Source organism: Sceloporus occidentalis, unplaced genomic scaffold (genome assembly GCF_023333645.1).
Source record: "Sceloporus occidentalis isolate IW3139 unplaced genomic scaffold, rSceOcc1.0.p SCAF_6, whole genome shotgun sequence".
Lineage (NCBI taxonomy): Eukaryota > Metazoa > Chordata > Lepidosauria > Squamata > Phrynosomatidae > Sceloporus > Sceloporus occidentalis.
Window position 1 is genome coordinate 23,776,832 of NW_028316986.1, and position 26,943 is coordinate 23,803,774.

Sequence of the window (26,943 nt, forward strand, 5' to 3'; positions counted from 1 at the left end):
ATCTAGGATATTTTTGGACTGCTTTTAGGAGTTTTTAAAGAGAATTTTAATGTATTTTTAAATGTTTTCATTTTATTTTATTTTTTAAAGTTTTAATTGGTTCTTATTTGTTCATAACCTCAGGAGTCCTTGTGGGCTGGGAGGCAATACATAAATACTTTAAATAAAATAAAGATCCCGAAAAAACCACAAAAAATAAAGATCATTTCCTCTAATGAACTCAAGACAATATGTATGGCTCCCCTCCATTCTCTTTCTTACTTTATCCATACAGTAACCCTGTGATGTAGGTTAGTCTGAGAGAGAGAGAGAGAGAGAGAGAGAGAGAGAAAATTGGCCCAAGATTATCCACTGAGTTTCATGTCTTAGTGGGGACTAGAACCTGGCTCTTCTGAGCTCAGGTCCACCTCTCTAACAACTATGCATCACTATACAACAGCTCTGCTCTCTAACCACTACACCCAATCTAGTTCTCTAAACCACTGTTGTTGTTGTTGTTTTATGTATCATCATTGTGTGGTCTCATCATTAAGAATGTTTTAAGCATTGTGGTGGTTTCTCTTCTTTCGAAAAGAAAGGATGAGCCTAAATGGTGAAACAGGTAAATCAATTTTATGGTATAGTGTGGCTCCAGCACAACCTTTCGGTTTTGGTTCTGCAGGTTTTGGATTCTGACCCAGTGGATCAGACCCAGGAAGTAGAGGAAGATTTGGGTCTACTTTATGATAGTCTTGAGGAATGCAACAACAGTGACAGTGGTCCTGAGATCGAGGATAACGAAAGTGTTCACAGCACTCCTAAGCCCACCCTGAGGTAAGATCTGGCAGAGAAAATCCAGACCCAGGCGCCTCCGGCTTCATATGGCCTTCACAACAAGAGCTTTGTGTTGCTAAAGTTTTCTCTATACTTAAAAGGATTCCTTCCTCTTTTCTTGAAATTAAAGTTGTCCCAACCCAGTCCTTGTGTTAGAGTCAGAAATCTTTCAGCACAGTCCTGTACATGCATACTCTGAAGTTATTGAACCACTGAGTTATTGAACTTACAACTTATACCTCCATCTATCTCTCCATGTCTCCAACTGATACAGTGACTAAGGATGGCACCTCTCCTCTGGATGCCTGCCTGGAGTCAGTAATGGGCTGGATGAGGGAAAACAGACTCAGGCTGAATCCGGAGAAAACAGAGGTACCTGTGATAGGTACCCCAAGTCCAGGCAGGGAAATTTGTCATCCAGTCCTAGACAGGGTTATTCTCCCCCTAAAGGACAAAGTTCGCAGTTTGGGAGTACTCTTGGACTCATCCCTACAATTGTCATCCCAGGTGGATGTGATGGCCAAGAGTGCTTGGTACCAGCTTCAGCTGATACACGAGCTGCGTCCCTGTTTGGACCAAAAGGACCTTGAAACGGTAGTACATGCACTGGTAACCTCTCGGTTAGATTTCTGTAATGCGCTCTACATGGGGCTACCTTTGTACCAGGTCCGGAAGCTTCAGTTAGTTCAAAATGCGGCAGCCAGGCTGGTCGCTGGAACATCCAGGGCAGACCATATAACCCCAGTACTAAAATCTCTTCACTGGCTGCCCATTAGCTTCCGGGCTCAATACAAAGTGTTGGTTATTACCTATAAAGCCCTACATGGCTTGGGCCCGAGCTACTTGAAGGAGCACCTTCTCCCACACAATCCACCCCGCACTCTCAGAACATCAGGGAAATTTTTATTAGAATGTCTGAGAGTGAGGTTGTCAACAACTCACAAGAGGTCATACACATCGACAGCACCTACTCTCTGGAATAATCTTCCTGACGAAATCCGAGCTTGCTCCACATTGGATGCTCTGAAGACACATTTATTCCAACTGGCTTATCCGTCTGACTCTCTGTAGTCACTATTCTTGATAGATTTGCACATTATTGACTGATAGATTTATGCCGTGTGTTTTATGTATATTGAGATATGTAGATTTTATGTTTTTAACCTGTATGTAACTATATTCTTGTTGTACACCACTTTGATCATTGGAAAAGCGGTATATAAATAAAGTTTTATTATTATTATTATTATTATTATTATTATTATTATTATTATTATTCCTAGGCAAGAGTATTGCAGCTTTTAAGTTTCCTTTCTTCTAGCAGTGCTGGGCTCTTTACTAGTGTCCTGGCACTAGGGTGTGTGCCAATGATTTATGAGACATGGCTTCTCCATTTTTCATTCATTTGCCCAGGAAAGGCAGGTTTGGAGCTATAAAGTTGCTTTGTGATAGATGTTGATAACTTGAAGCTGACCTTGGATTTGACAGGCTGATAGAGAGCCCTGCGTACTAAGCCTGCAACCGACCAGTGGGAATTGATGGAGCAGCAAAACACCGCCTCTAAGGCAACTGCATTGACTGAGGGGAGGAGGGTGTTACTGCCCATCCTTCTTCTGAACCAGCCCCTTTGAATGCATGCGCCAGAGACAGAGAAGAAATGGATATCTCTCTCATCCTTAGCTAGAGGAGATAACTGGGACTTCTCCTTTGTTATCAATGCTTTACATGCCACCTTCTTTTGCAAGCCAGGAGTGTGTCTGCTCTGTGCGATTACAGCAGTTTGGTACCACTTTGGCTGCCACAACTGCTTCCTACAGAACCCTGGAATTCGTTGTTTTGTGAAGTACTTCAGATTCTTTGCTGCTTCAGATTCTCTGTTGGACATCTCTAGTACTAGTTCAGGAGAGGGGAGCCGAGTTCTCTAATAAGAATTCTAAGTATTTCACAAAACTACCAATCCCAGAATTCCATAAGAGGGCACCATGATATCTAAAGTGATATCAAACTGCTGTTAGATACCCTCAGAATTTCCTGCTCAGATAGCCTTTGAGCTTATTATGTAGAAATATGAGCCAGAACATGCAGACATGTTTGAGTGTGCATATGTGTCTCTGTATTTAACTCTGCAGTCCTTTCTGGTTCTGCAGATTTCTCTATCTACAGGGAAAAGGTGTGCAGAAAAAGGCAGCTGAATGGTGAAGGAATTATGGCATCTTCCATGACCCAGACTCATTCATTCTTCTCCAGCCTGCTAGCCTCCATCACACACTGGCAGTGATGTGAGTTCTTGTCCACTTATCCAGAGGCTGGCAGGCTGGGGAAAGCCAGGTGAAAGCATTTGGGTTTAGAAGAGGGTGTTTAGAAGAAATAGTACTGTCTTGCAGAGGTTTATAAAAGTGTGTGTGGTGGGGAGAAAATGAAGCGTTAAAGAGAATTTTTGTACTTGTATCAGAACAAGAGAACCTGGGAGTTATCCAAGGAAACTGGTGATAGGTTCATGTCAGACAAAAGAGAACTCCTTTTCCCATGACACATTTATGGAATCTGCAGCAACAAGATGGTTGCTGTCTTAGGTGTTTTTCAAAGAGGATTAGACAAATCCATTGAGTGTAAGTTTATGCAATGGCTGTCAGCTTTGATGGCTGATTAGAAAAGTTGGATGAGATATCCAATGTCATCTAGCCAAACCCGCTGTTGATGCAGGAAATCCACTCCTACAGCATCCTTGATAGGTGTCCCCCTCCACCTGTCACTGCTTTAAAATGTTGAAGATGAATGAAAGAGAATACACCACCTTCCTGTTCCACTGTCAAATAGCTTTGGCAGCCAGGGATATCTTTTGAAATTTTCCTTGCTGCTATTTGAATCTGCTGGCTTAGATCTGTGGAGCAACGGAAAACAAATTGACAAGACAGTCCCTCAGATCTTTGAAGATGGCTGTTGTATTGGTTTTCATAGCCTCTTCTCCAGACCAAATGGATCAGGTCTTCCTGGATAGGGACTCCAAACCCCTTTTCGAGAGGTTAGGGAAGTTTTCTTGGACTATAGTTTTCAAAATTGTCCTGCCAACTGTGGCATTAGTCCAAAGCAGTAATTTTTCCATTCTGTGTCCTCACCAATTGTCACCCACCAATGAGCTATAAAATGGAGCCTCATTTGTGCCTTGTTTGTCTACTCCCTCAAATGCCTGAGTAAACCAGAGTTTGAAAACGTTACCTTTTTAGCTATACCTCCCACGTTCCCTCAGCAAACTGGCCACTGAACATGCTGGTTGGTGGGGTTTGAGAGTTGTAGTCCAAAAAAGTAGCACTTTCAAGCTCTGAATTTCAACACTACATGAAGCAATGCTGCACTGCATGGAGCTTTGGGTGTCTAAAGGCCCAAACAGACAGGCCAAAATAAAGCTGCTTCGGGTCACTTTGGAGGTATGCTGTTTAAATGGCACACTTATCTGAAAAGGCCAGAAGCTGTGCTAAAGCTGTGCTCCAGTCCTTAGGACTGGAGCGTGGCTTTGGCGCTGCTTCTAGCCTCTTAGGATGCATGAATCATTTAAACAGCACACTTCCAAAGTAACCTGAAGCAGCTTTATTTTGGCCTGTCTGTTCGGGCCCTAAAATAGAGTCACTCTAAAAATCAGGTATGTTTGAAAGAATCCCATTACCAAAGCTCATGTTCTTGACTTTGTACAACTTCCAAGAAAATAGCATTCCTTTCCTGCATGGAAAGCCTTCCCATATAATTCAGTTGCTAAGAGTGTCCTCCCATATATTGAACCATGTGTACAGAGCCAAGGGTCTGGATGTGTTGGATGGCCAAAACACTTTCAGCCTTGCAGATTATGTGCTTTAAATGTTTTGGTCCTCATTGATGACTTGAAAGAAGTGGGCAGGAGAAAGGCCATCCTTCCCCAGTTTAAAAAGTGGTACTGTAAATGCTTACTCATTTAAGTGGCCAGGAGAATGGCTTTTAATCAACCTGAGAAGAAATTGAAGGCTTGCCTCAAGATGCTCAAAAGATGGTTGCTTTGACTGTTTTTTAATAATAAAGCAATCCCTTTCTGAGCATCTTGAGGCCTTTTTCAAAGATTGCACACCTTTGGTAGGACTGGCTTTCTTTTTTGTCACTTTGTTCTGTGAAGTGTAATGCATGTTGGTGACATCTTCCGTCAAGGAAGAGCAGACAGATTAGGATCACAGTCCTCTTTGACTGGTAGCACTAGAAACCATTCTGGAAGTAAGCCTACATTACCATAGTGTTTTGCAATTGAAAACCCTCAACCATTTCAAAGGAGATGTGAAAGATCCCCACCCTCCTTTGTCTAGTATGAGATAGCAATAGCTGGTCTGTGGGCTACATGCAGCCCCCTGCCCAATTTTAGCAGCCCAACAAAGCCATGGCCATCAAATTTCCTTTGATGAGTCTAGTAGATTAGGAAGGAAGGATTCAGTTTTATTTTTCTTAGTTGGACATTGAGATTATGATTATGATTGTAATTACGATTATGATTATTTTGCTCAAATTTAACTTTTTTCTTACCAAGATCAGTCCCTTTCTCTTTCCGGAATCCCCTACTTCCCCTCTTCCCCCATCATTCTTATGTTGACACTAAGCTAGGGTGCTGGTGATGGGTTTGCTTGCAGTGTTTCATAGGGGCTGAGTTGGAAGCCGGGGAGGGATTCAACCTGAGGTTACGGTGACTTCACTTCTTCCTCATTTCTCTTTCTGTCCGTCTCTCTCTGTCCGTCTGTTCGTCTGTCTGTCCGTCTGTTTCTTCTGCAGGCGATTTTTTGAGGGTGTCTCTCACTCTGGTTCCCAGACTGAGATCAGTAGTCTGCACGGCCAAAAAGGGCAGGAGCGAGAGTCGGGCAGCCCTGTGAGTTGTTACTCTTCCTCCTCTTCCTCCTCCTTGTCCTCTTCTACTCCTTCTCCTTCTCCTCCTTGTCCTTCCTCCTCCCTCTCCCTCTCTTCTGCTGCTACCAAGCTCTGCTTGGTCCTCCCCTACAGAGCCTTATATGCTGTCTGGAACAACTTGTGCTATATTTCTCCTTTTCCTGTCTTTCCTTTAATGAGCTGCTTCCTTTCCCAGTGTAGGAGTGATGGCTTAGGAGCAAGCCAGCTCAAATCCATGGGCCCGGCAGGGACACCCAAATCCTTGCAGAACTGAGATTGATGATTTTCCTTAGATAATCTGTTCTGGGGTTCCTGGAACTTATTTCCAGCAGTCTATGTGAAAGTAAAGGATATTTTTTTTAGAATAAGCAGCAAATACAAACAAATATTCCTCCAAAGAGTCCTACCTTTGCTTCCATTTTGGGGATAATTGGATTTGAGCTGAGCTTCAAAAAGATGGGTTGTTGGTTTTTTACTATCATTACTTGATTGCATTCTCACTGAGGGATTCTAGGAATTGTAGCCCCCTCCCAAAGAGAAACAACTTTTCCAAGCTCCGTATCTGAGATCCTTACTACTAATCTGCTCTCTCCTTTTTTCCCTGCACCTCCTTTGTCCTTCATCACTTGCTCAGGGAGAAGCAGAGAAACGGAAAGTGTGTGTCCCTCGTACCCAAGATGAGACTGCCATGGAAACTACAGCTATGGTGAGTAAAGTGTACAGCATTCTTAGTAGTGCACATAAAAGTTATTTTTTTTGGACAACAGCTCCCAGAATCCTCCAACGAGTATAACAACTGGCTATGCTGGCTGGGGAAATCTGGGTGTTAGTTATAGTCTAAAAAGGTAACTTTTCTGAGCTGTTGTATTTGGTGGGGTTTTTCTGGGCAAAATCAACATCCAGTGAAACAAGAAAAATCCAGTGAATCCAGTGTAAAAGAAAGACATAATCTCAGGTTTTATTCCACAAATTAACCTGAGAATAGAGGACAATACTTGCCTTACTTATACTCTATTCGCTCAGCTAAAGGAGACTTGTTGAAACAAGGTTTTATCTATGTAAATCCCATTGATTCAGAGGTTCAGCTGTTAGTTGGGACTACTACTAGCAAGATTCAGGCCATATTCAAAAACCACACCTCACACCATTACTACTATAACTACTACTGCTTGTTGTTATTGTTGCTATTTCCATTACTCGGATGCCTTTTTATTTAAAACAAAAACAAAAAAACTCTAGGCATTTTACAAAATTTAAAAGTTCAAAACAATAGTTAATATAAAAATATTAATATAAAAATGTAAACATTTAATATAAAAATATTATTTTTCCTCACCAGCTCCCCAATACATTCTGTGCATCTTGTGAAAGTTTAAATGTTTTTATTGCTTATTATTTGTTAGTCATCATGAGCAGTGGCATTCCTGCACCGGGTGACACCTGGTGTGGGAGGCGGGACTTCCCAAACTTCCGGCGGAGTTTCCGGGGTGGGGGCACACAGGAGTGCCTGTGCAGTCCAGAAAGAGGTCTGCATGGGCCGGAGGGGCACCTGTGCAGGCCCCAGGAGCTCCAGAGCAGCCCGAAATAGCGCCTGCGTGGTCTCAAGGTGCGCCTGCACAGGCCCCAAGAATACTTGTTTAAGCCCCAGGAGCTCCCGCGCAGGAGGAAGCAGCACCTGTGGGGGATGGGGGACCGACTGGGTCCCCCCCCTTCTGGGGTGTCACCCGGTGCGGCCCGCACCCCCCACATCCTGCCAGTGATTCTACTGATCATGAGCACTATTTTTAGTGGAAAGTTGAGCCAAAAATGTAATCAGTGATAAATGAATCCTCTCAGGAGTTGGAAGCCGAAGAGCCCTGCCCAGGAGGGACATCTGAGACAGTCCTGAAGGAGAGCAGTGTGGACAGGCTAGCCCAGCTGAGCAACATAAACAAGCCTGAATTCCCAGCTACAGTGTCTCCCAGGTAAGGAAAGACTCTTCCATGGCTAGTAGCTTGCCTTCTGTGGAATGCTGGCCGTGGTTGGCCACATCAAAGAAGTCTGAAAGTACATTGGCTTTACATGTTGAGGGTTCAGATGTACATCCATGGTTGGCAATGCAGTTCTGTTCCTCAGTCACCTCAGTTGAGACACTAAGGCACTCTTAGCTTAATTTGCTTTTCAGGTTGCTGTGAAGATAAAGAACTGAATTGTAATTCACTGTAACTTAAATTAATTTGAACAACAACCACCCAGAATGTCTCCATCAACCCTGACACCCTACTAGTCCTAGTCTTAGTCCTAGTCCTAGTCCTAAATCAAAACATAAATAGTACATCCATGGGTAGGGAGAATACTCAGTTGATATTTTGTGACTGGGCATGACATGGTGGCTGTTTGTAGCATCCTTTGACTTCTCTCTCAAAGGACTGGAAAGACTCTCTGCCTATATTATGGATTCCTCTGTTTCTCCCCTCCATTCCTTCCTTCTTTCCTCTACCTCCCCTGCTCCTATTGGGTTTAAGACAGTCACTCCTGAACTATGGGCATTGGCTTCTGCTGTCTGCTGAACAGCCTGATATATGGAAACATAGAAATATGCCTTATACTGAGTCAGACTATTGGCTGTTCTAGTGCAGTACCATCAATTCTGACTGGGAACAGTTCTCCAGGCTTTAATTAAGATTGTTTCCTCACTATGCCTGTAGATCTTTGATGTTCTCTGGTGATCTTCCATCCAAGCACAAACCTTGTCCAGCCCTACTTAATTAGCTTCTAAAATTGGGTGCATTCAAGATGGTGTGGTGACAGTCCTCTTGCTCCAGGAGGTCTCAGTCTGACTGTTCCTTATATCTTTGCCGATGTCCATTTGTTGGTTTTTCAGCAAAGCTGAGAACAAGCAGCTGTGGCGACCTCGCAGCATGTCTGTCAAGGACAGACAGAACTCCAAGAGCCACAGCGACCGAACTGGCAGTCTCGACAGTGAGAGCTCACCAGACTCCCGGCAGAACACACAGGTTAGGCCCTGTGTGTTTGTGTATGGTCTCGCCAAGAACGCAGCTTAGAAAAGGGGGGTGTTTTGTACTTTTTAAAAATTTATTTTTAGTATTATTTTTAATTTTTGTACTTTTGGGGTTACAGCTTCCAGAACACCCCCCAGTTGCATGTCTAGGGGCTTCAGGCAGTTGTTTTCAAAAAAAAAAAAAAGGGTTTGCATGCTCTGGAAGAAATACTTTTTTTGTTTTGGATGGTTGAATCTCCTCAATGAATCAAGATGGAAGGGGAATTCAAGATCCAAATGATGCAGTAGTTTTGCAGCATGTTTTGATTTTTAAAAAGAGAGTCTGGAACATCTTTTTCATCATCATCATCCTTTTGGGGAGCTTTGCATGATGCAGAGTTTGTGGCCAAGTTTGACAGCTTATTCACTTTGCTGCTTCTTTTTAATTTTTTTAATTGAAAAAAATATTTATTATATGTTATATACAAAAAAGACAACAAAAATGAACAATAACAACAATACTCACATCAAATACCAAACTCACTATATATTCACCATCCAATATCTAGATGCTTATTCTTATTTAACTCCACTGACTTTCTAATTTCCCTTTATTTCCCTTTTATCCTTATTCCCCCCCCCTTCTATTTTCCTCTTTGCTGCTCGGCTATTTCTGTTACCGCAGGTGCCTCGGAAGTCTGTGTACGACCAGCTCAACCAGATCCTAGTCTCAGATGAACAGCTACCAGAGAGCATCATCCTGGTAAACATCACTGAGTGGCAAGGCCAGGTAGGAAGCCTTCAAGCTGGGTAGGAATCAGTTGTGTCATGTGTCTCATCCAGCCATTTCCAAACCCTTTAGATATTTTGGACTACAGTTCTTAGAATCTAGGAGTTGCAGTCCAACATATTTGAACGGCATTCTGCTGGGGAAGGTTAGTTTAACCCAGTGAATACAAGGTGAATCCTGTTGGATCAGACCAAAGGCCTCTCTAATCAAGCACTCTGTTTTTGTATTGGCCCATCAGTTGTCCACAAGAAGCCCACCAGCAGGACACAGTAGCATTGACCACGGGCCCCAGTATACCTCTCCTAATTATGAAGGTGATCTCTAGCCACTATGAGTATTACCCGTTGTTAGCCTTGTCCTCTTTGGATTTGTCCAATAAAGCTGTCCAGTCGGTGACCAGTACTACCTCTTATTGTAATGAATTCCAGAATTTAGCTGTGTGCTGTGCTAAGGAGGATTTCCTTTTATCTCTCCCACATCTCCTACCATTCACTCCCAGTGGGTGACATTGGATTCTCTTATTACAGGAGAAAACCCTTTTTTGTCCAACTTTTCTTACCTCATCGCTCAGCCAAGTCAAATAGTGCCAAAATACCATTATCCAGTTCATCTTAAGAGTTAATTTGTTTTTGTAGCCTTTGGTATTATTTTCATTATTTTATCAGTTTATTTGTGGTTTTACTCCTAAAATGGATTAAAAATGACCTATAACTAGAAGTATAAAAAAACTAGAGTGAACCCTCTCTTGGCTCAAGTTGGTATTAAATTGATATTTAAAGATTGCTCTGGGGAAATACTTGTTTGATTTTTTTAAGTGTTTTCTCTTGACTTAAACTGTTTGGTGCAGTCTATTTTTAGGTTTTCCATTCCCTAAGAAGCAGTTCTGCTTTTCAGTGAGTTTTCAAGTGCCTCTCGATATGTTAATGTTTTCTTTGTCCAGAGTCATTGGTAGTGGTACAGATGTTAGTCTGTCAGCAGTACAAAACAAAAAGCTCAGTGGCGTTTTAAAAACTATAAAGTTTTGTTTGATATACAAGCCTTCATGGACTCTGCTTCAGATGCATGGAGTATCTCTTCTATATCTAAACAACTTTGGGTGGGAGCAGGAATGCAAGTTGTACTTTAATGATTGAGAGGTGATATGTTCATCCTAACTTACGTGCATAGATTCATCAGCACATACATGTTAACCTGTTGGTGTTATGTTACTCTATCAAGTGACTTCTCACTTCCCTGTGTCCATCATTCTATTCCCACAGTAGCCACCCTGTTGCTACAAGCCGATCATGAGGAGAAATAGCATTCTCCTGCTCATGTTGCCCAGCGATTGTCATGCAGAGGCATGCTGCCACCAGTACTAGAGATAAAACATAGCTAGCATGACTGGTGACTACTGATAGCCTTATCCTCCATGGATTTGTCTAATCCCTCTTAAACCCATCCACAGTGGTTGCCATCACTACAGTTTGTGTTACTCTATGGATTTAGTACTTATCAAGTAAATTTGTAAAACATTTGAATTTTTGTTTTATCTACTCGGCTCCAAGTTTGTTGTTTTCTATCAACAGTATCTGTGTGATCAGCTTCTAGAACACAAGCAGCCCATTGTTTCCACCTGCTCCATGGCGGATGTCCAGGCTGCCTTCAACACAATTGTTGCCCGCATCCAGAGATAGTGAGTATTGCCTGACAGGCAGCAATCGAGCTAACATCAAGTGTTATACAGTGGTTTCCCAGGCTAACCTTTTGGGAAATGCTTTGAGGGCTAGGGGGTTGCAGGACAGGTAAATGTCTTTGGTTTCAGCCTCAGGGAAGGGAACTCCTCTTTTGTTTAGTCTAACCTTCCACAACCCCATATTCTCCACTCTCTTCAGATGATGGTTCCCGTCATCCCCACCCACTACAGCCATTACCTTGCTGATTGGGTGAATGGAAATTGTAGTCCAACAAAACTGAAGAGCACAGAGTTGGGAATAGCCAGTGTAATCCAATAGGTATTAAACTCTAGGCAAAAAAAGGGTTGTAGTAATGATAAGGACTATTCTATGGCTGTCCCGTCCTGGAGCTATTTTCTTGCAACCATCTCAGCATCTTCTCTCCCCTGCCCCAACAGCTGTAACTGCAATTCCCACATGCCTCCCCCAGTGAAAGTGGCCGTGGCAGGGGATCAGAGCTACCTGAGCATCGTCCTGCGCTTCTTTGTGGAGCAGCTGGCCAGCAAGACTCCAGACTGGCTCAACTACCTCCGATTCCTCGTGGTTCCCTTGGGTAAGAGTCTTCCTGCAGGGGCTGGTACTAAGAGGCCATTGGGTGTCCTCAGCTGGAGCAGCCTTTCATCCATCTTGGTTGGCTTAAAGGAGCATCTCTTAGCCATCCAAACTGGGCTAAATAAAATGTGAACTGTAAAAGAGCTGAAGAGACCCAGTATAAGGTGGATTTGCACATAATGTATCCCAGTAACACTCTGAACACACTTGATCATGTCTGATTTCAGAAGCTAAGCAGGGTAATGCTTAGTACTTGGATGGGAAACTACCAGGCTGTGGCAAATGTTATCTCCCATGTCAGTGGGGTGGTAAATCCATCCCAATTTTCATCCTACATTTAGCTTATAAGGTGCTAAACCTCTTTCGGAAAGACAGTTCAGTGTCTTGGATAGTTCCTTTAAAGTTTGAAAGGAAACCCAAATTCACCACTCCACTGACATAAAAGCCACACAGCTACCACTGCCACCAGGGATCTTCACTTGGAACCTAGAAGGAAGCTTGCTTGAAGGCTGTGTAAAGCTTCTTCCAATCAGAGTTGAAAGTACAGTAGGACCTCAGTATCCACAGACTTGCCATCCACAGGCGGCAAGCCTGTGTTGGCCCCAGTGGCAGCACATGCATGCAGCTGTGCCAGCATTGGGGGGCAACTGCACTGAAGTCCTCCCTCCCTCCCCCTTGTTTCCTTCTTACTTGCCTCCCTCTCTCTCCTCCTCCTTTCCTTCCTTCCCCTCCGAGAGTTCTGTCCTGAACTTGGCTTCGGGGACAGTTTGGAGGCAGAGGCTGGAGCCCCAGTGGCTGGTGGGAGCCAGAGTTGGCCTCAAGGTTTGGGTCTCGGAGCTTGGATGTTCCATCTTGGGTGTTTGGCCTGAGAGGAGCTCTGAGACCCAAGCCCCAGATCTGATGCCAGCTCTGGCTCCCTCCGGCCGATGAGATTCCAGCCTCCACCTCCAAACTGCCCCTGAAGCCAAGCTTGGAGTAGAAGCCTCAGAGGGGGAGGAAGGAAGGAAGAGAGAGCGAGGGAGAGAGGACTTCAGTATAGTTGTCCTTAATGGAGGCATGGCCACGTGGCTGCACAGCCATTAGAGATAATGGGACTTGAGCCTCCACGGATTTTGGTATCCGTAGGGAGGGAGTTGTCTGGAATGAATCCTCACAGCCAACTGTAGTAGACTAGATAGACCAGTGGCCTGATTCAAAACAATGCCCATTCCTATGTTCTTAACCCATATGCTAAGAGTGAAGAAAGTGCAGCCTGTGGGCCATACGTAATTCCTCACCAACCCCCAAAGTTTTTTATTTTAATTATTGCATGTGTTTGCTTCAGAGTGCCTGGAGAGGAGCATGCACCCTGACAGTTTCTCACTCTTGACATACACTCACCAACCCCTTTTGCTCTGCTTATTAAATTTTGTCATGCCCCTCCCCTTGAGAATTCAGCTTCTGAGAATGAAGGAGACCCACCTATCAAACCTCTGCCCTTGAGAGTTTATCTTCTAAAGATGAAGCTGGCAGAACACAACTATGCCCTGCCCCAGCTCAGTCTGACAGTCACCTGAGTGATTCACAGGAGGAGGAGGAGGTAGGAGAGATAACACTTTGAGAAAGGCGAAGGCTGCAGCATCTGGAATAGACCCAATCCTTTCCCCACAGTCAAAGTGAGAGGCTGTGTGCATGCAGCAGGGAAACACTCTCCTGCAATTTGGATGGGGCTGACTCAGCATACTTTATAAGGCAAGGGTTTTTTCCCTTTTGGTTTCTGGAAACAAACTGGATTTCTTTCTGAAGCCTGCGTTTAGAGAGAGGTCTGACTCAGAGATTTATGATCCTGGACCATTTCTTGACCTTATCTGCTACCGTGGACTGTGCTTAGGATGTACCGCTCCTGACTCTTGACTGTTTGATGTTGGCTTCTTCTTACTCCTTTGACTTCTGCACTCCTGGCACCCTTCCTGCTAGTGCAGTGTAAGAACAGGACAGATTTGCCATACTTGTGTTGTCTGGCTCTTTTGTCCCCCTTCATCTACTCTTTAATGCTTCTGTGTGCCCCTGTCTCATTCCCAGGCTCTCACCCCCTGGCCAAGTACCTTGGTTCTGTGGATAACAGGTACAGCACCCTGTTCCTTGATGCAGCGTGGAGAGAGCTCTTTAGCAGACTTGAACCTCCGAGTTCAGGTAATACTCTTGGCGGGCCTGGCTCCAATAGCACAAACCCAGATGGAAGAGGAGCTCCTTGGGCTCCAGGGAAACTTTATGTTGTCTTACCCCTTTGTGTATCTCCCTCCAGATACTGTAGATGTCCCAGGCCGGATTGCCCAGTACATCTCAGGCGCCAACGTGTCCCATCAGTTGCCCATTTCTGAGGCCATGTTAACTTACAAGCAGAAGAGGTAGGAAGGTTTGCAGACCTCATTCTTTCTTTGATCACTTCTCTAATTCATGCATGTGCACACATCACCCAGAAATGGAAGTAGCTACTCAGACCCATATCATCTTTCTCGGGGGAATATCCTTTTCCATGGGCCACAGATTCATCACTGTACTTCCAAGGGGTGTTCCACCGAACTGAGCAATGGGAAAACAATGCCTAGATCGTGGTAGACAAAGTGTGGCCCGTAGGCTGCATGAGGCCCCTGGAACCCACTCAATTGCATTTGTAGCCCCACTAGTCCCCCAAGGTCCCCCCAACCCTGGTATGATTTTCAGATTTCTTTTCCCCAAACCATGCATAACCCCCCAAGAAAAACATGAAATATGTGGAAATATCCCATGCCACAAGCATGCCAGAACTGTGTATTCCTCTGCAGACCTAATGCTGCCTATTCCTCCAGCCTAATACAATACTGCACATTCCTCTGCAGTCCCTCTCAAAATGGCACCAGGAAATAATATGAAGACACTTCCTGTCACTATTTTGAGAGGGATTGCAGAGGAAAACTGAGCTTGTTGTGAAAGGAATGTAGTCTGCAAGGGTTACAGGGGAGAAATTGGCCCCTGGCCCTTCTGCAGTTATCTGTCCCTGCCATAGATTTTCATCTTTCCATGTGGTTATATAGGGGCAATGTCAAATGGGTCTGTATTGTCTGATTTTGCTTCTGAAGCACAGGATAGCAGGGTGAGAACAGTTTGTGGTTCTTCGGTGCCTTCAAGTTGTTTCTGACTTATGGCAACCCTAAGACAAACCTATCACAAGGTTTTATTGGCAACATTTGTTCATTTGCCCTTGCCATCTTCTGAGGTTGAGAGAATGTGACTTGTCCGAGGTTATACAGTGGTTTTCCATGGCTGCGACCTGGAACCCTGGTCTTCAGAGCCATAGTCCAGAACTCACTATTCTGGCTCTGTGAGAGCAGGACAGATGGACAGTTCTTCTCTCTCTCTCTCTCTCTCTCTATGGGGGTGGAAATCTAGTCCTATATGCCAGAATAAAAGGCAAGTTGCAGGTGGTTCTTTTGGGGACTTGCAAGTGCTGTTTCTGTGCTTCCTCCCCCCACAGTTCGGTTATGTGGGGTACTTCAGGCCCTTCTGTTCTCTGCTTGCCCCTGCAGCCAACAGGGATTGTCACACAGTACGTATGGCTGGCTTGCTGCACTCATGATGGGGAGCTTCTTGGGAAGCTGGGGGGCCAAGGGGAGGGGAATTGTTCTTTGCTTTGGGGCTGGAGTTTGTCATCAGTTGAGTACAACTGTGGGCATGCATGGTGGTGCTTTCTAGGCAACTTGACGCAGGCATGGTGGCACGTTCATATCCTTAAAGCAAGTGCTTCTCTTCAGATTCATCTCAAAGCCAGGAGCATGGGTTCAAGGGGCAAAAAAAAAAAAAGATCCCAGGGATAATCACAGGGCCTCCACATGTTCCCCACCACCAGCAGCATTTTGTTTGACTCACCACTAAAGTTTAGTACTCTGTTGGTGCAAAATGTGAACATTAAAAATCCTGCAGCAGAGGTGGGCAGTTAGCAAACTGAGGACTTGTCACCTTGTTTGTGGCCCTCTAACACTACAGAATTAGAGCACTATTCCATTTTACCTGCCTTGGCAACATCCTATGGAATCCTGGAATTTTGAGTTTAGTAAGAGGTATTTAGAAATCTCAGCCAAAGAGTTCTAGTGCCTCACCAAATTACAAACCCCAGGATTTCATGGGATGGAACCATGACATAGGATGGAGCCATGAAATTAAAACTTGAATAAGGCGAACACTGTATAGTGTTTGGATTTCTGGGACCCCAACACAGCCAAGATGAAAACCATCTGCTTGCTTTCAGGGAAGGGTGCAGACTGGCTGGCTGAAGTTTCCTCTGACTTCTGTTCCTGGGATGCTTACACCTCATGCCTTGTTGATAAGTTACATTTATAATCCACCTATCTTCCAGTGAGCTCCAGGTGGAGTACATGGCTCTCTTTCTCATTTCTTCATCTTCACAGTAATCCTGTGAGGTCAACCAGGTTGCATGAGAAGTGACTAATCCAGTCACCCAGGGAGTTGCATGGCTCAGTGGGGACTAGAACCTGGACTCTGACCACTCGACAACCTGGCTTCCACTCTGTACCTTCAAATTCACTTGTGCTAGCTTGAGTTGATGAGCAAATGGATGGAAGAACTCAAATTGCTGGAACAGCCAGTGCCAGCAACAACATCTATAGCAATATGATGGAAAAGAGAAGAGGGCCAGGACTATGGGTCACAGAGGGCCTATGTGCTCAGTAGACTGACCCTTGGCAGCTAAGGAGGGGAAAGTGACCATGATTTGGTTTTGGGCAGTACTTATAGGCATATTAGTGGTAAGCCTGACAACCCACGTGACACCCAGGATAATATCACATTACGTGAATCAGCACATGTTCTAAGAGAGTTGTGCTCTTGATGTACATGGTCACACACAAGGTACATCTCTTGGGAACGTACGGCGCAACCATCTTGAGGAAGCAAAATGTCTTTAGCCAGACTTTTCACTGGGCTCCTGGAAAGACATGAATTTCAAGCCAGTTGGGCTCCATTTGCTGAGGGAGAGATTGGTGAGTCAATGCTATGTAATAGAAGAAACATATTAAAATAGTTGTGTGACCCAAGATAGTAACAGGAAGCCTGCAAACGTGGGGTTTCAAGTATGCCCAAATATCATACTTACATTTAAAAAAATTAACATACATTGGCCTAAATCCAGTTGCTAGCTCCAGCTTGCAGGTATACATTTACTTGAAACTCATTTGATTACTTCCCTGGCTTTCACATAAGTGTTGTTATTCCTATAGCCCAGTGATTTTGGAAGTGTTGTAGAGGAAATTTCAGCAAAGGCTCAAAAGTTTATATAGGATACATCCATTAAAGCGGGGGGGATTCTCAGAAAGAGAACACTTTTACAGACTTCTCTTTTTATGTAAAAATACAGAGGAGCATCACATGTAGGGTAGATGGGCACATCAGTCAGTGTGTGATGAGAGGGAAGCCCAGCCGGTGAAGCAGAGAGCACTGTGTTGTGTGCATCAATGAAAGAACTAGCTGGAGGATTCTGGGAGTGAGTAATCCAAAAAAGTAACTTTTCCAAGCTCTGGTCCTAGGTTGCCCTGCAATATGCAGGAGTTCCAGGACATTCAGGGGCTCTGCTAAAGTGTAAAACATTACTGGAAAGTAGAGAAGCTAAAAGCCACTTCACCTGCTCTGCTCTCAGTCTGTTAATCCTTGGTGTTGAGTGGAAGGGATTTTATTTGCTGTTGCCACATGTGGAAAGACTTCAGAGTCTACCAAGGCATTGGCATAGTACAATGTGAAAACAAAACAGCAAGGAGACAGTGCCAGGTGTTGGCATAATTGCTCACTCACTATGGCCCATGCCTCAGCAAGGGGGCCTGCTGCCGGAGACAGAGAAGTGGCAAGACAACTTTGAGGCACTGAATCATTTTAGGTACCAGAATAAACTGGCATGGTTTTATACACGCACACACAATCCAGTACCTAAGAGTCCCCTATTATGTGTTCTCAGTCCCAAGCTCAATCAGTTTGGTTCTTAGTCTCCTCACTTTCTGCCACCATTTTCCTCCTGTAAGTATGCCCGACAACTTTTGTTAATAAATTAGTCTTAAAAAAATAATTGCATCCTTGTTTTAGATTGTCAGTGTGGAATAAGATGCTCCTTGGGTGCATCCTACCCAGCCTTGTTCAGCTGATGGATTCTGAAGCCCATGCCTACACTGTGCTATAACTGGGTTCTGGAGGAGGGATAGTCCCACCAGAAGGACCATGTTATCCCTCTCCTCTCCTCCCATGTTGGTTAAAAAATACAGAACTTGGAACTGTAACATCTCTCAGAATCCCCCAGCTCACACAACCAATAACCATGTTGGATGAGGGATTCTGGGATTTTAATCCCCAATAGTAAATCGTCCAGACTTGGGCAGAGTAGTCTTGGTTAGCCCAGGACAGTGCCCATGTCTTGACCGCTTCCGTTCCAGCAGTGCTTATTATGCTTCTCCCTCTTCTTGGTTTTTTGTTTTTGTTTTTGGCCTTCAAGGAAAAGAAGCCTCTATTTTGATTTTTATATCAGGTATTGGACTGTGGCTTGCTGCGGTGTTGCCTTTCCTTCTCTGTGTCCGTCCATTTCCTCTTCTTTGTCCAGGGAGTAGGACCAAACTCCTTCCCTGAGCACAACACACCCCCCCAATCTGCCCTTGTGTGAAGCCAGGGCTGCTGGCTGTTCTTGGCTGCATGTGTGAACTCTGCACTGTGGAAATAGTGGGGGAAGGAAAGTCCCTCTTTCCATGTGGACCTCTTCTGCATTTGCGCCTCCTCTTCCTTTGCCTCCTCTTTCCTATGCAGTGTGATCCTGTGGTCAGCATTTGGGATGAGGTGGGGTGGTTGTGGTGCTTTGTGAGGCAGAGGGATCCATCCTCTTTCCTCACATCCCATACATCCCATCCTTCTGCCCATCCTATCCCTCTGCCCATCCCCAGGGCTACACACCGTTGCTTGGCTCTGTGATAGCTGCTTGTTTATACTGTCAGATGTCTGCTGGGGTTGCCTGAGAATAAGTCTTGGATATATATATAAAATATAATAATAGTATTACTAAAGCCTGGCTCTGTCTTTTTTTTTCTCCCCCCCCCTTTTTTTTTTTTTTTTTAAAAAAATCCTTTTTTGCTTGGGTCAAATTATAGCATCTCAGGGTGGAAGCAGAGCTATGTGCCTGCAGTTCTGAAGGCTGCAGGTCACGTGGCTACTGAAGGATGATGGGGATGATGGGAGCAGGGGCATGCACTATACTTCATAATTGCCTTTAAAGAGAGGGAGCTTGCAACTTGTAATTGTCTCTGTTCCCTTTTGCAGCCCGGATGAAGATTCCTGCCAGAAATTTGTGCCATTTGTTGGGGTGAGTGTTGTTTGGGATCCAACAACTGGACTCCAAAACCAGCTAGAAAAAGGGAGAGTAGCTTGGGTGATTGCTTTATTCTAAGGATCCTTCAAGGCTTTGCTCTGCAGCATAGGTCAGGAACCACTTCCAATCCAATGACCATATTTTAGAGTTGGTCTTGTGGGCCACATTCCAGTGGCAGATGGAGACAAAGGCAAAATAGGAACCTCCTAAAGGGGAAAATGTGTTGGGAGTTTGCTGGAGGGTATGGTATTTGTTGCAGTAGTTCTTGATTTTATTTTAATCCAAACTATGTTTCTGTTGCCTTAGACTGTTATCTGTCAATTACCAGTACCAATTGTTAAAGTGTTATTCCTGCAATTGAATAAGAATAGTTCTTATTCAGTAAGAAAAGAACAAACTAAGAGAAGCTTGGAGCAATTAGTTTTTGCCTGAGTCTACTGGAAAAGACAAGATTCTGCTGCCGTCTCTCCCCCCACCAGAGTTAATTTAGGGAAATTACTTTTGTATTTAACCAATTGAAATAAGCTGAAGATGAAGGGGGATGTGGAAGGAGAAGAGTAAACTGGGACATTTTAAAAGCAGGTGAAAAAGTGGGATGACGGAGGGTTAATTTTTCCTACAAAATTGTGACAGTTGGGAAGGTATGTATTGTAGAATGAAGCGATTGCTAGAAACAGACCCCTAAAAAGAATGGGAAAAGGCAAACTAACATAGAATGAGTGGACACAGAGATGACAAGAACCAGAAAATCCAAGGAACTATATTGCAAGAGCTCAGTCTTCTTTTTGGAAGAGCTCCTGGGGCCGAGGGGACTAAAATACCAATGTATTGGAACTTTAAAGCTGTTACTGCTAGTAGATAAATCTTAAGAAGGACATCTCAACCTTTTGGAATGGCAAAAACTGTAGAAACATTGGGAAGAGCACCAAGCAGCGGTGTCACTGGAAAGGAGCTAGAGTCATTTGAGGAACCAAAGAAGGCCATATTGGGACTCCAAGAAGGTTGGATTTGGCCCCAGGACCTAAGGGTCGCCATGCCTTCTTTGCAGCAATACTTACAGGCCCTTTTCTTCAAGTTGCCAATTCCTTAATGCTAAGGAATCAATGTATTGATTTATTGATTGTATATATATTGGCCCCTTCCCTCAAATTGCCAGTTCCTTAATGCTAAGGGATGAATAAAACATTATATCAATACTGTATATTGATTTATTGATTGTATATCAATAAATTACAAATCTTCTTGTTACAATAACTAGATGTGAAATCCCAATGCCTTCCTTTCACCGTGATTCCCTCCCAGCTTGGAGAAGTTATTTTTTGGCTAGTGGCCATGCTGGCTGAGGAATTCTGGGAGATAGAGGCCCCTCACCGCCCAAAAATGAGAGAGTGAGAGAGTTTTTCCCACTTCTGGGCTACTTTGCTTTTGGAACTGTGAGGTACCTGTAATGGGTAAGGGGCCAAAGGTGGTTTTCAACTTTGGTATGGGGACAGGGTGTGATTTGAGTTGGCTGGTTGGAAATGAGCTGTCAGTGGCACTTATACTGCTCAGTGAAATTTTCCTTTCTTTTGTACTTTGGCAGGTGGTGAAGGTGGGCCTTGTGGAACAGTCCTTTAACACCTCAGGTGAGAAGCAGACAGCACCAAAATTGGGACCTGAAGCTTCAGCAGCCTGGTTCTATTCTTCCTCCTAGCCTATGTCTTCCAACATGGATCAACGACATTTTTGGGCTGCCGTTAGGATCTGAGGCAGGGGGGAAATGACTTCCATCAGACTAAGCCAGGGATGGGCAACCTTTTTTCGGTCTTACAGATGAATTCCAGTTAGTAACAAGTCTTGGGAGTTAGTGCATGGTAAAATTCTGCAAGGACTCTAAAGCTCATCCAACTTGGTGATATTGTAACTTGGGAAACTACCATGTAAACCCTTTGATCCTAAACAAAGGAGCACATACAGCAACTGGATGATGCATGTTGTTGGAGTTACCTAAAATATATATACCCTGAGGAAAAAGTGTGCCTGATATTGCACATTCTTTTATCACATCAGGTAAAAATGAACACATCAAGTAAAAATGAGAAAATGTCAATGCAGGGGCATTCCCTTTCCTGCTGAGGGAGTTGCCAAAAGACAAACACAGGCACTTGCACACAGTTCTGACAATATAATAATAATAATGTTTTTTATTTATATTCCGCTTAATCACTTGGAATCCAAGTGGATTATATAAAACAACAATAAAACAAGATACAGTTAAAATTCTAAAAAACCCTATCCCTCCCCCATGGAGGGTTGCAAATATTTTAATATTAAATGATGAGCCCAAGGGGACAGGCAGCATGAAAGGTCATCTAGGTTGGGGAAGAACTGGCCAAATCTTTGGTTGTGCACTGGCTGGCAAGCAACTGTTCTGGGGACTCGTTTTAATCCTTTATCACCATGGTGGGCCACACAATAGCATTTGTGGCCAAAACTTGGGTGGAAGAGAACAGAAATCTACAGTGGGCCTTTGGTATCTGCTGAGGTTTGGTTCCAGGACTACCCCCCAATGAATACCAAAATCTGTGGATGCTCAAATCCTATTATATACAATGGCACATTAAATCAATGTCCTTTATATAAAATTCCTAAATCAAGCTTTGATTTAAGAATTTTCCTTTATTTTCCAGTTAAGCTGTGAATGGTTGAATTCTTGGATTAGGAATCCATGGATATGGAGGGCCAACCTTACTTCAGGAGTTTTAGTCAATTGTTGGCCATTTTCTACTTTTGGAGAAGTGGTAGATCAGTGAGCGTTAAACTACCATGTTTTGAAGGTGTGGCTTTTTAAGGCCACCTTTTTCACTTATTTTTTATGTGTTTTGAGGAGTTTGGAAGGCCACAGAAGAAAAGGGTTGAGATCACATAAAGGCCTTAGACCACTTTTGCTCCAGCCTTCCCCAATTTAGCACCCACCAGATAAATTTCCCCCTGGCTGGAGATGATAGGGATTCTATAGTCAGCCCGTGTAGGGAAAAATTGGAGTTGGCTCAACAACTTCTCAACCAATTAGTTTTGGGAAGCTCTTACCTTCCTTGGCAAAGAGTGGCCATCCTTCAGGTGAGAGTATGGAAAAGCCAATGTCAGGTAGCAGTTAATAATCAAGGGAAGCCAGGCATGAGCCACTCACTTAGGTTGGTCCTGCTGACAAGCAGCTAGATGGGCAAGGAGTCAAGAGCATGTTCCTTATAATCAAACTCTTCCCCATCTCCTTCTTTCTTTAGTTGATTCTGATGATGCTACCATCTGCACCACCTCATTGCTGAGCTCCTCTTCTCCATCTGGTGGAGGAGTTCCTTATACCAAGGAGGCAGTGGGCACCCCTCCACCTTCTCCATCTGTTAGCAGTGGGCTCTCAGGGGCCGGGTAAGCATGTTTCATCTGACTTGGCTAAGGCCAGACCTACCATTAGGTAGAGTCAAGCAAATACTGGAAGCATCATGGCAGACTTGCTACTGTTCCCCTTGGACTCTGGCTGCTCAACTTGGGTATGCCACATAACCTGTCCTGAGCTTCCTACCCAGCTGCCCTCTGGTGTATTGGTGGACACTGTCACTTTGCCAGTGCTAAAATAACTTTCAACTGACATTCCAACCATTCTCTTACCTGAGCTGGGGAGTGGGCACAGTCTTGTCTTTCACCTTAGGCAACAAGTATGACCCCAGTATCAGTGCCATACTGATACTGGGGTATTAACAGATGGGCAGTACCAGTGGGTGTGTGGTTTATTAAGCTAAATTAGACAAGACTAAACCATTCTTGACACACTTGGTGATTTTAATGACCTTGGTGTTTTATAGCTGTTTTATTATGTTATTACTTGATTTTATAGTATTTTATGGGTTTTACGCATTGAAATATTGTAAACTGCACTGGATTTTTTTAAAAATGAAAAGCAATATAGAAGTGTTTTAACTAAGTGGAGTACAGGAGTCATAGTGGGCGAAAGACAGATAGAACAAGACTCCATTGTCACTGTGTAAGAAGAGAACAGCAGAGATAAAGGATTACAGCTGGCCTTTTTGTGCTGTACAGCTAGTGGGCAAAATTTATGGTACCTTCAGCTTTCACCTCTAGACTGGACAAAACTAGAAAAGGGGTGGAGAATAGACCTGTGAAGAGGAATGCCATTTAACTGAAAGCTTTTGGGTTTGGGATGGTTGTAGGAGTCTGGCTATAGTCACAACGGGTCTTGGAGCAGGTGCTTAGAATGGATGCAGCTGAAGAGCAGGATATACATACTTTAAATAAGTAAATGTTCAGCAGAATCATGTTCTGACACTGCTGACACAAAGAGGATGTGGAACTGCTTATATATTTGAAAGTCCTTCTCAATTTAAGAAAATCCCTGGACTACAAATGAAACCAAAAGAAACATTGTCAAAACCTGATATGTTAGAGAGAGCTGTGAGCCTATATCAGACAGAAGGTAATGCTTTGCTTGCACAGTTCCATGCCCTCCCCTTGCCCTGGGAGTTGTCAACCATCCCGATTCTTTGATCAGAGGGGGAAACAAATGAGGGTGCATTCACAGATGGAGTGCACCCTTCTTTCTCTTCCCAACAGGAACCTAGATCACCAGCATCCTACCTCACTGGCAAGTGCCACCACTACCCCTTCTGGGGTTTGACAGTGGCCAGCAGAGAGATTTGGAATGGGGCAAAAAAGATAGTGTATAGCTCCCTATCCTTCATCTAAAAAGAGACTTGAGCTGTGTTTCCATGTGCATGTCACCAGCAGAATGCTACCCGGTGTTTAGAACCTTTCTATGGAACCTGATTTCCTTTTATAGAAAATCTATTACGATGTGTCAGTAACGTGTCAGTTGCATTTTCAGTTTTGTATCTTTAAATCAAAACTCTAAAAAGCTAACCTATTCCGTGGTGTCTAGGAATCATTCAAAAAGTTCACCTTTACTCCCTATATAGATTGGATTGGTACAGCGGCATTCCAGAATTCTGCTGATTGTCTAGTTTGACTTCCAGAGTTTTTTGTTATAACTTAATTTTTATAACTTAGTTTTTTCTTCCTCCCAGAAATTTGAGTCCTGGTGTGGAGGTAATGGGTCTACAGGTAGACTACTGGACTGCTCAGGGACCAGAGAAGAAAAAAGAGGCTGAGAAGCGGGAAACAGGCATTAAGAACACCTTGAAAAGCAATTTCCGCTCCCTGCAGGTCAGCCGTGTCCCAGGCCCCGGGGAGCTGACTCCCCCCAGCACCATGGCCATGACGGTGGTCACCAAGGAAAAGAACAAGAAAGGTAACTGCCCTCAGCATCAGGGCTCCATGTCAATTTTGCTAATGGTTGGATTTCCAGCATACGTTTTACTTACTCTGAGGAATGGGCATAGTGGAGGTTGGTGACACATAGTGGCGTACGTTTTACTTGCTCTCAGTGGCATAGTGGAGGTTGGTGGCACATAGTGGAGGGGTAGATGGACTGCCTTCACCCCCAGAGGTCCGTTTGGGCTCTTCAACCACGCCAAAGCCCAAATAAAAGGGACTGCCTCGTCCAAGTGCCAGTTCCCCCAAGGTCTGTTTGAGCTCCAGCGTAGCTGCAGCTGCACCACTTGGTAACATCTTCCTGTGGAGAGTCACCCATTATGGTCCATATTCCCCACACACCCCTAATGATGCCACTGCCAGCACTGATTCAACTTACAGATAGAATTTCCCACATCTGTCACTTTTGAATCTCTTATTGTTATCCTTCACAGTGATGTTCCTGAGTAAGAAACCGAAAGAGAAGGACTTGGAACCAAAAAGCCAAGTGATTGAGGGGATCACACGCCTGATCTGCACAGCCAAGCATCAAAACACTATGCTACGTGGTAGGTGGGATGGCTTGCACCCTTCCTAGGTGTGGGGCCTAGTAGCAGTTGAATTCTTCTTTCCCTAACAGAGTTGGATGGGGCCCTATTCTCTCAAATCCATCCCCAACACTTTGTTTTCCAGCGATGGAGGGGAAGCATCCTGTAATGGGTTGGTTCTCTTGCTTTACTCTGACCAGGCAGGAAACACAAAGTCTTTGTAGGAGCTGCCACTAGAGGGATCCCAATCCCCCTCGGTAGCTTGAGTTTTTCATTCCTGCCTCTACTCTGATCAGACTCACCTCGAACGGTGCCGCCTTCTCTTTTCTCCTCTTCTCTCAATCCATCTATTAAAAAAATCTCTTACTCTTATTCTTCTCCTTGCCCTCCTGTCTTAATCTGTCTCTCCCACTTCTGTCCTTTTCCGTGGCTCAGCAGAGACACTGGGAGATCAAACTCATGTTGGATGCAGGGGAATCTGGAGGACAGTCCCGATATGTCCAGGGAGTCCATCGGCCTCCCACAAGAACAGACCACCCATTCCCAGAAACCAGAAGACTCGGACTGGCGTGAAAGACCCAGGTGTGAGTAACATCCCCCTCCATGCCAGGTCCTCTCTTCCAGCTGCTCCCCCCTGAGCTCTCTACACTAATTTCATCCCTGATATCCCTCCAATCTGCCGCCATATCGGGCCAGTTATTGAACCCACCCTCTGGGTGGGCAGACCTCATCTTATGGGCCAACCCAGGACTTCCTGCCAATATTCCCAGCTTCTCCGACAGCCAACGATTCACTGCTGTGCAACAGTTCAGGATGGGAACATCCCCATCAAACTAAGGACCCATGAGCCCTCCTCATCTTCACCCATCTCCCACTCTTCCCTGAACTCTATCCTCCCCTCAGAGCAGGGAAAATTTACTCCAAGGCAGGCTAAAATCAAATGCCACCCTAAAAAAAAGCAGGAAACCTGGTAGCTGCTCCATTCTGCAACAAAGCAAAGGCAAGAGACCAGCGCCCTCTTCTGGCCAGCTCATAAAAGTTAAAAGAGCCTAATGTATTCAGTCACCCCACTTCTCTGAGGAAGAAGGGGATTCTGAGGATCAATACCAGCGGGCCAGCTAGCTCAAAGAGGGTGAACTCTCTGGGGAAGAGGAGTATGAAGCCTTATCTGCCCCATCCTCTAACAGACTGTTCCCGCCCGATGATTTCTAAACTTCAAGTCCCCCTGTGGACACACCTGTTTCTGCCTTTGTCACCTCCGCTATACACTCCAAAGACAGAAGATTCATTAAAAAAATCCAGAAGATGAGAGGGCTGACTCAGCCTTGAAAAAGTCCTTTGAAGCTTTATCAAGAGCAATAAGAGTTGCTTCGGCGGTGTCCATCCTATTAAGTGCTGCCTTTACCTGGGCCCAGGACCTCATCCAGGAGGTCCCCAGAGGCAATACCAAATTATGTCAGGGCAAAAATAAACTTCTCAAGGTCCTAGTGTTCTCATCTGACACTTCCTTGGACATCATCCAACTAAGTGCCAGGGCTCAGGCAGCTTTGATCCCTGTAAGGAGACAAATATGGTTAAAGAACTGGCAAATTGATGCCTGGGCTAAACAAACCTTACCATGGCTCCATTGGATGGAGAAAAGTTCTTCAGTGAAGTTCTTAACCCCAGTCCTTATAGAAACAAAGGATAAGGGGGAAAGCCTTACTTTACCTTCCTAGAATGGATGACAAAAGATCCTTTCATCAGGGACAAAGCTCCTTTTGTCCATACCAGAACAATTCAGGCTCCTTTCATCCAAGAGATAACAGACCCAATAGATCACAGGGGTCTGGCCGAAAACTCTACACAAGTCAACCATTCCAATCCCGAGAATTTGGGAGAAGCTTCCAACTCCACCAATTAAAATTCAGGGATCTCAGTCTGAAAACAAAACCAAAATTCTCCCAGGTCCTGACTGGCCGGTACCCAAGGTGGGCAGCAGACTA

General features: G+C 44.5%; 1 protein-coding gene across 4 annotated transcripts in view; it reads left to right on the forward strand.

The window, feature by feature from the left end:
- Positions 1–26,943, forward strand: part of LOC149310510 (phosphofurin acidic cluster sorting protein 2-like) — a 269,085-nt gene that overhangs the window by 234,085 nt on the left and 8,057 nt on the right. The window contains exons 9-25 of one of the 4 annotated variants that reach the window (XM_089529103.1): positions 662–813; positions 5,593–5,686; positions 6,338–6,409; positions 7,540–7,667; positions 8,567–8,699; positions 9,369–9,473; positions 11,042–11,148; positions 11,587–11,741; positions 13,802–13,912; positions 14,025–14,127; positions 15,234–15,305; positions 18,249–18,281; positions 19,061–19,103; positions 20,692–20,734; positions 22,373–22,514; positions 24,185–24,408; positions 24,866–24,979. In XM_089529103.1, the coding sequence (XP_089385229.1) occupies positions 662–813; positions 5,593–5,686; positions 6,338–6,409; positions 7,540–7,667; positions 8,567–8,699; positions 9,369–9,473; positions 11,042–11,148; positions 11,587–11,741; positions 13,802–13,912; positions 14,025–14,127; positions 15,234–15,305; positions 18,249–18,281; positions 19,061–19,103; positions 20,692–20,734; positions 22,373–22,514; positions 24,185–24,408; positions 24,866–24,979 (1,831 nt within the window). The remainder of the gene's footprint in view (positions 1–661; positions 814–5,592; positions 5,687–6,337; positions 6,410–7,539; positions 7,668–8,566; positions 8,700–9,368; positions 9,474–11,041; positions 11,149–11,586; positions 11,742–13,801; positions 13,913–14,024; positions 14,128–15,233; positions 15,306–18,248; positions 18,282–19,060; positions 19,104–20,691; positions 20,735–22,372; positions 22,515–24,184; positions 24,409–24,865; positions 24,980–26,943) is intronic. The other 3 variants (XM_089529102.1, XM_089529104.1, XM_089529105.1) reach the window with 3 other exon arrangements.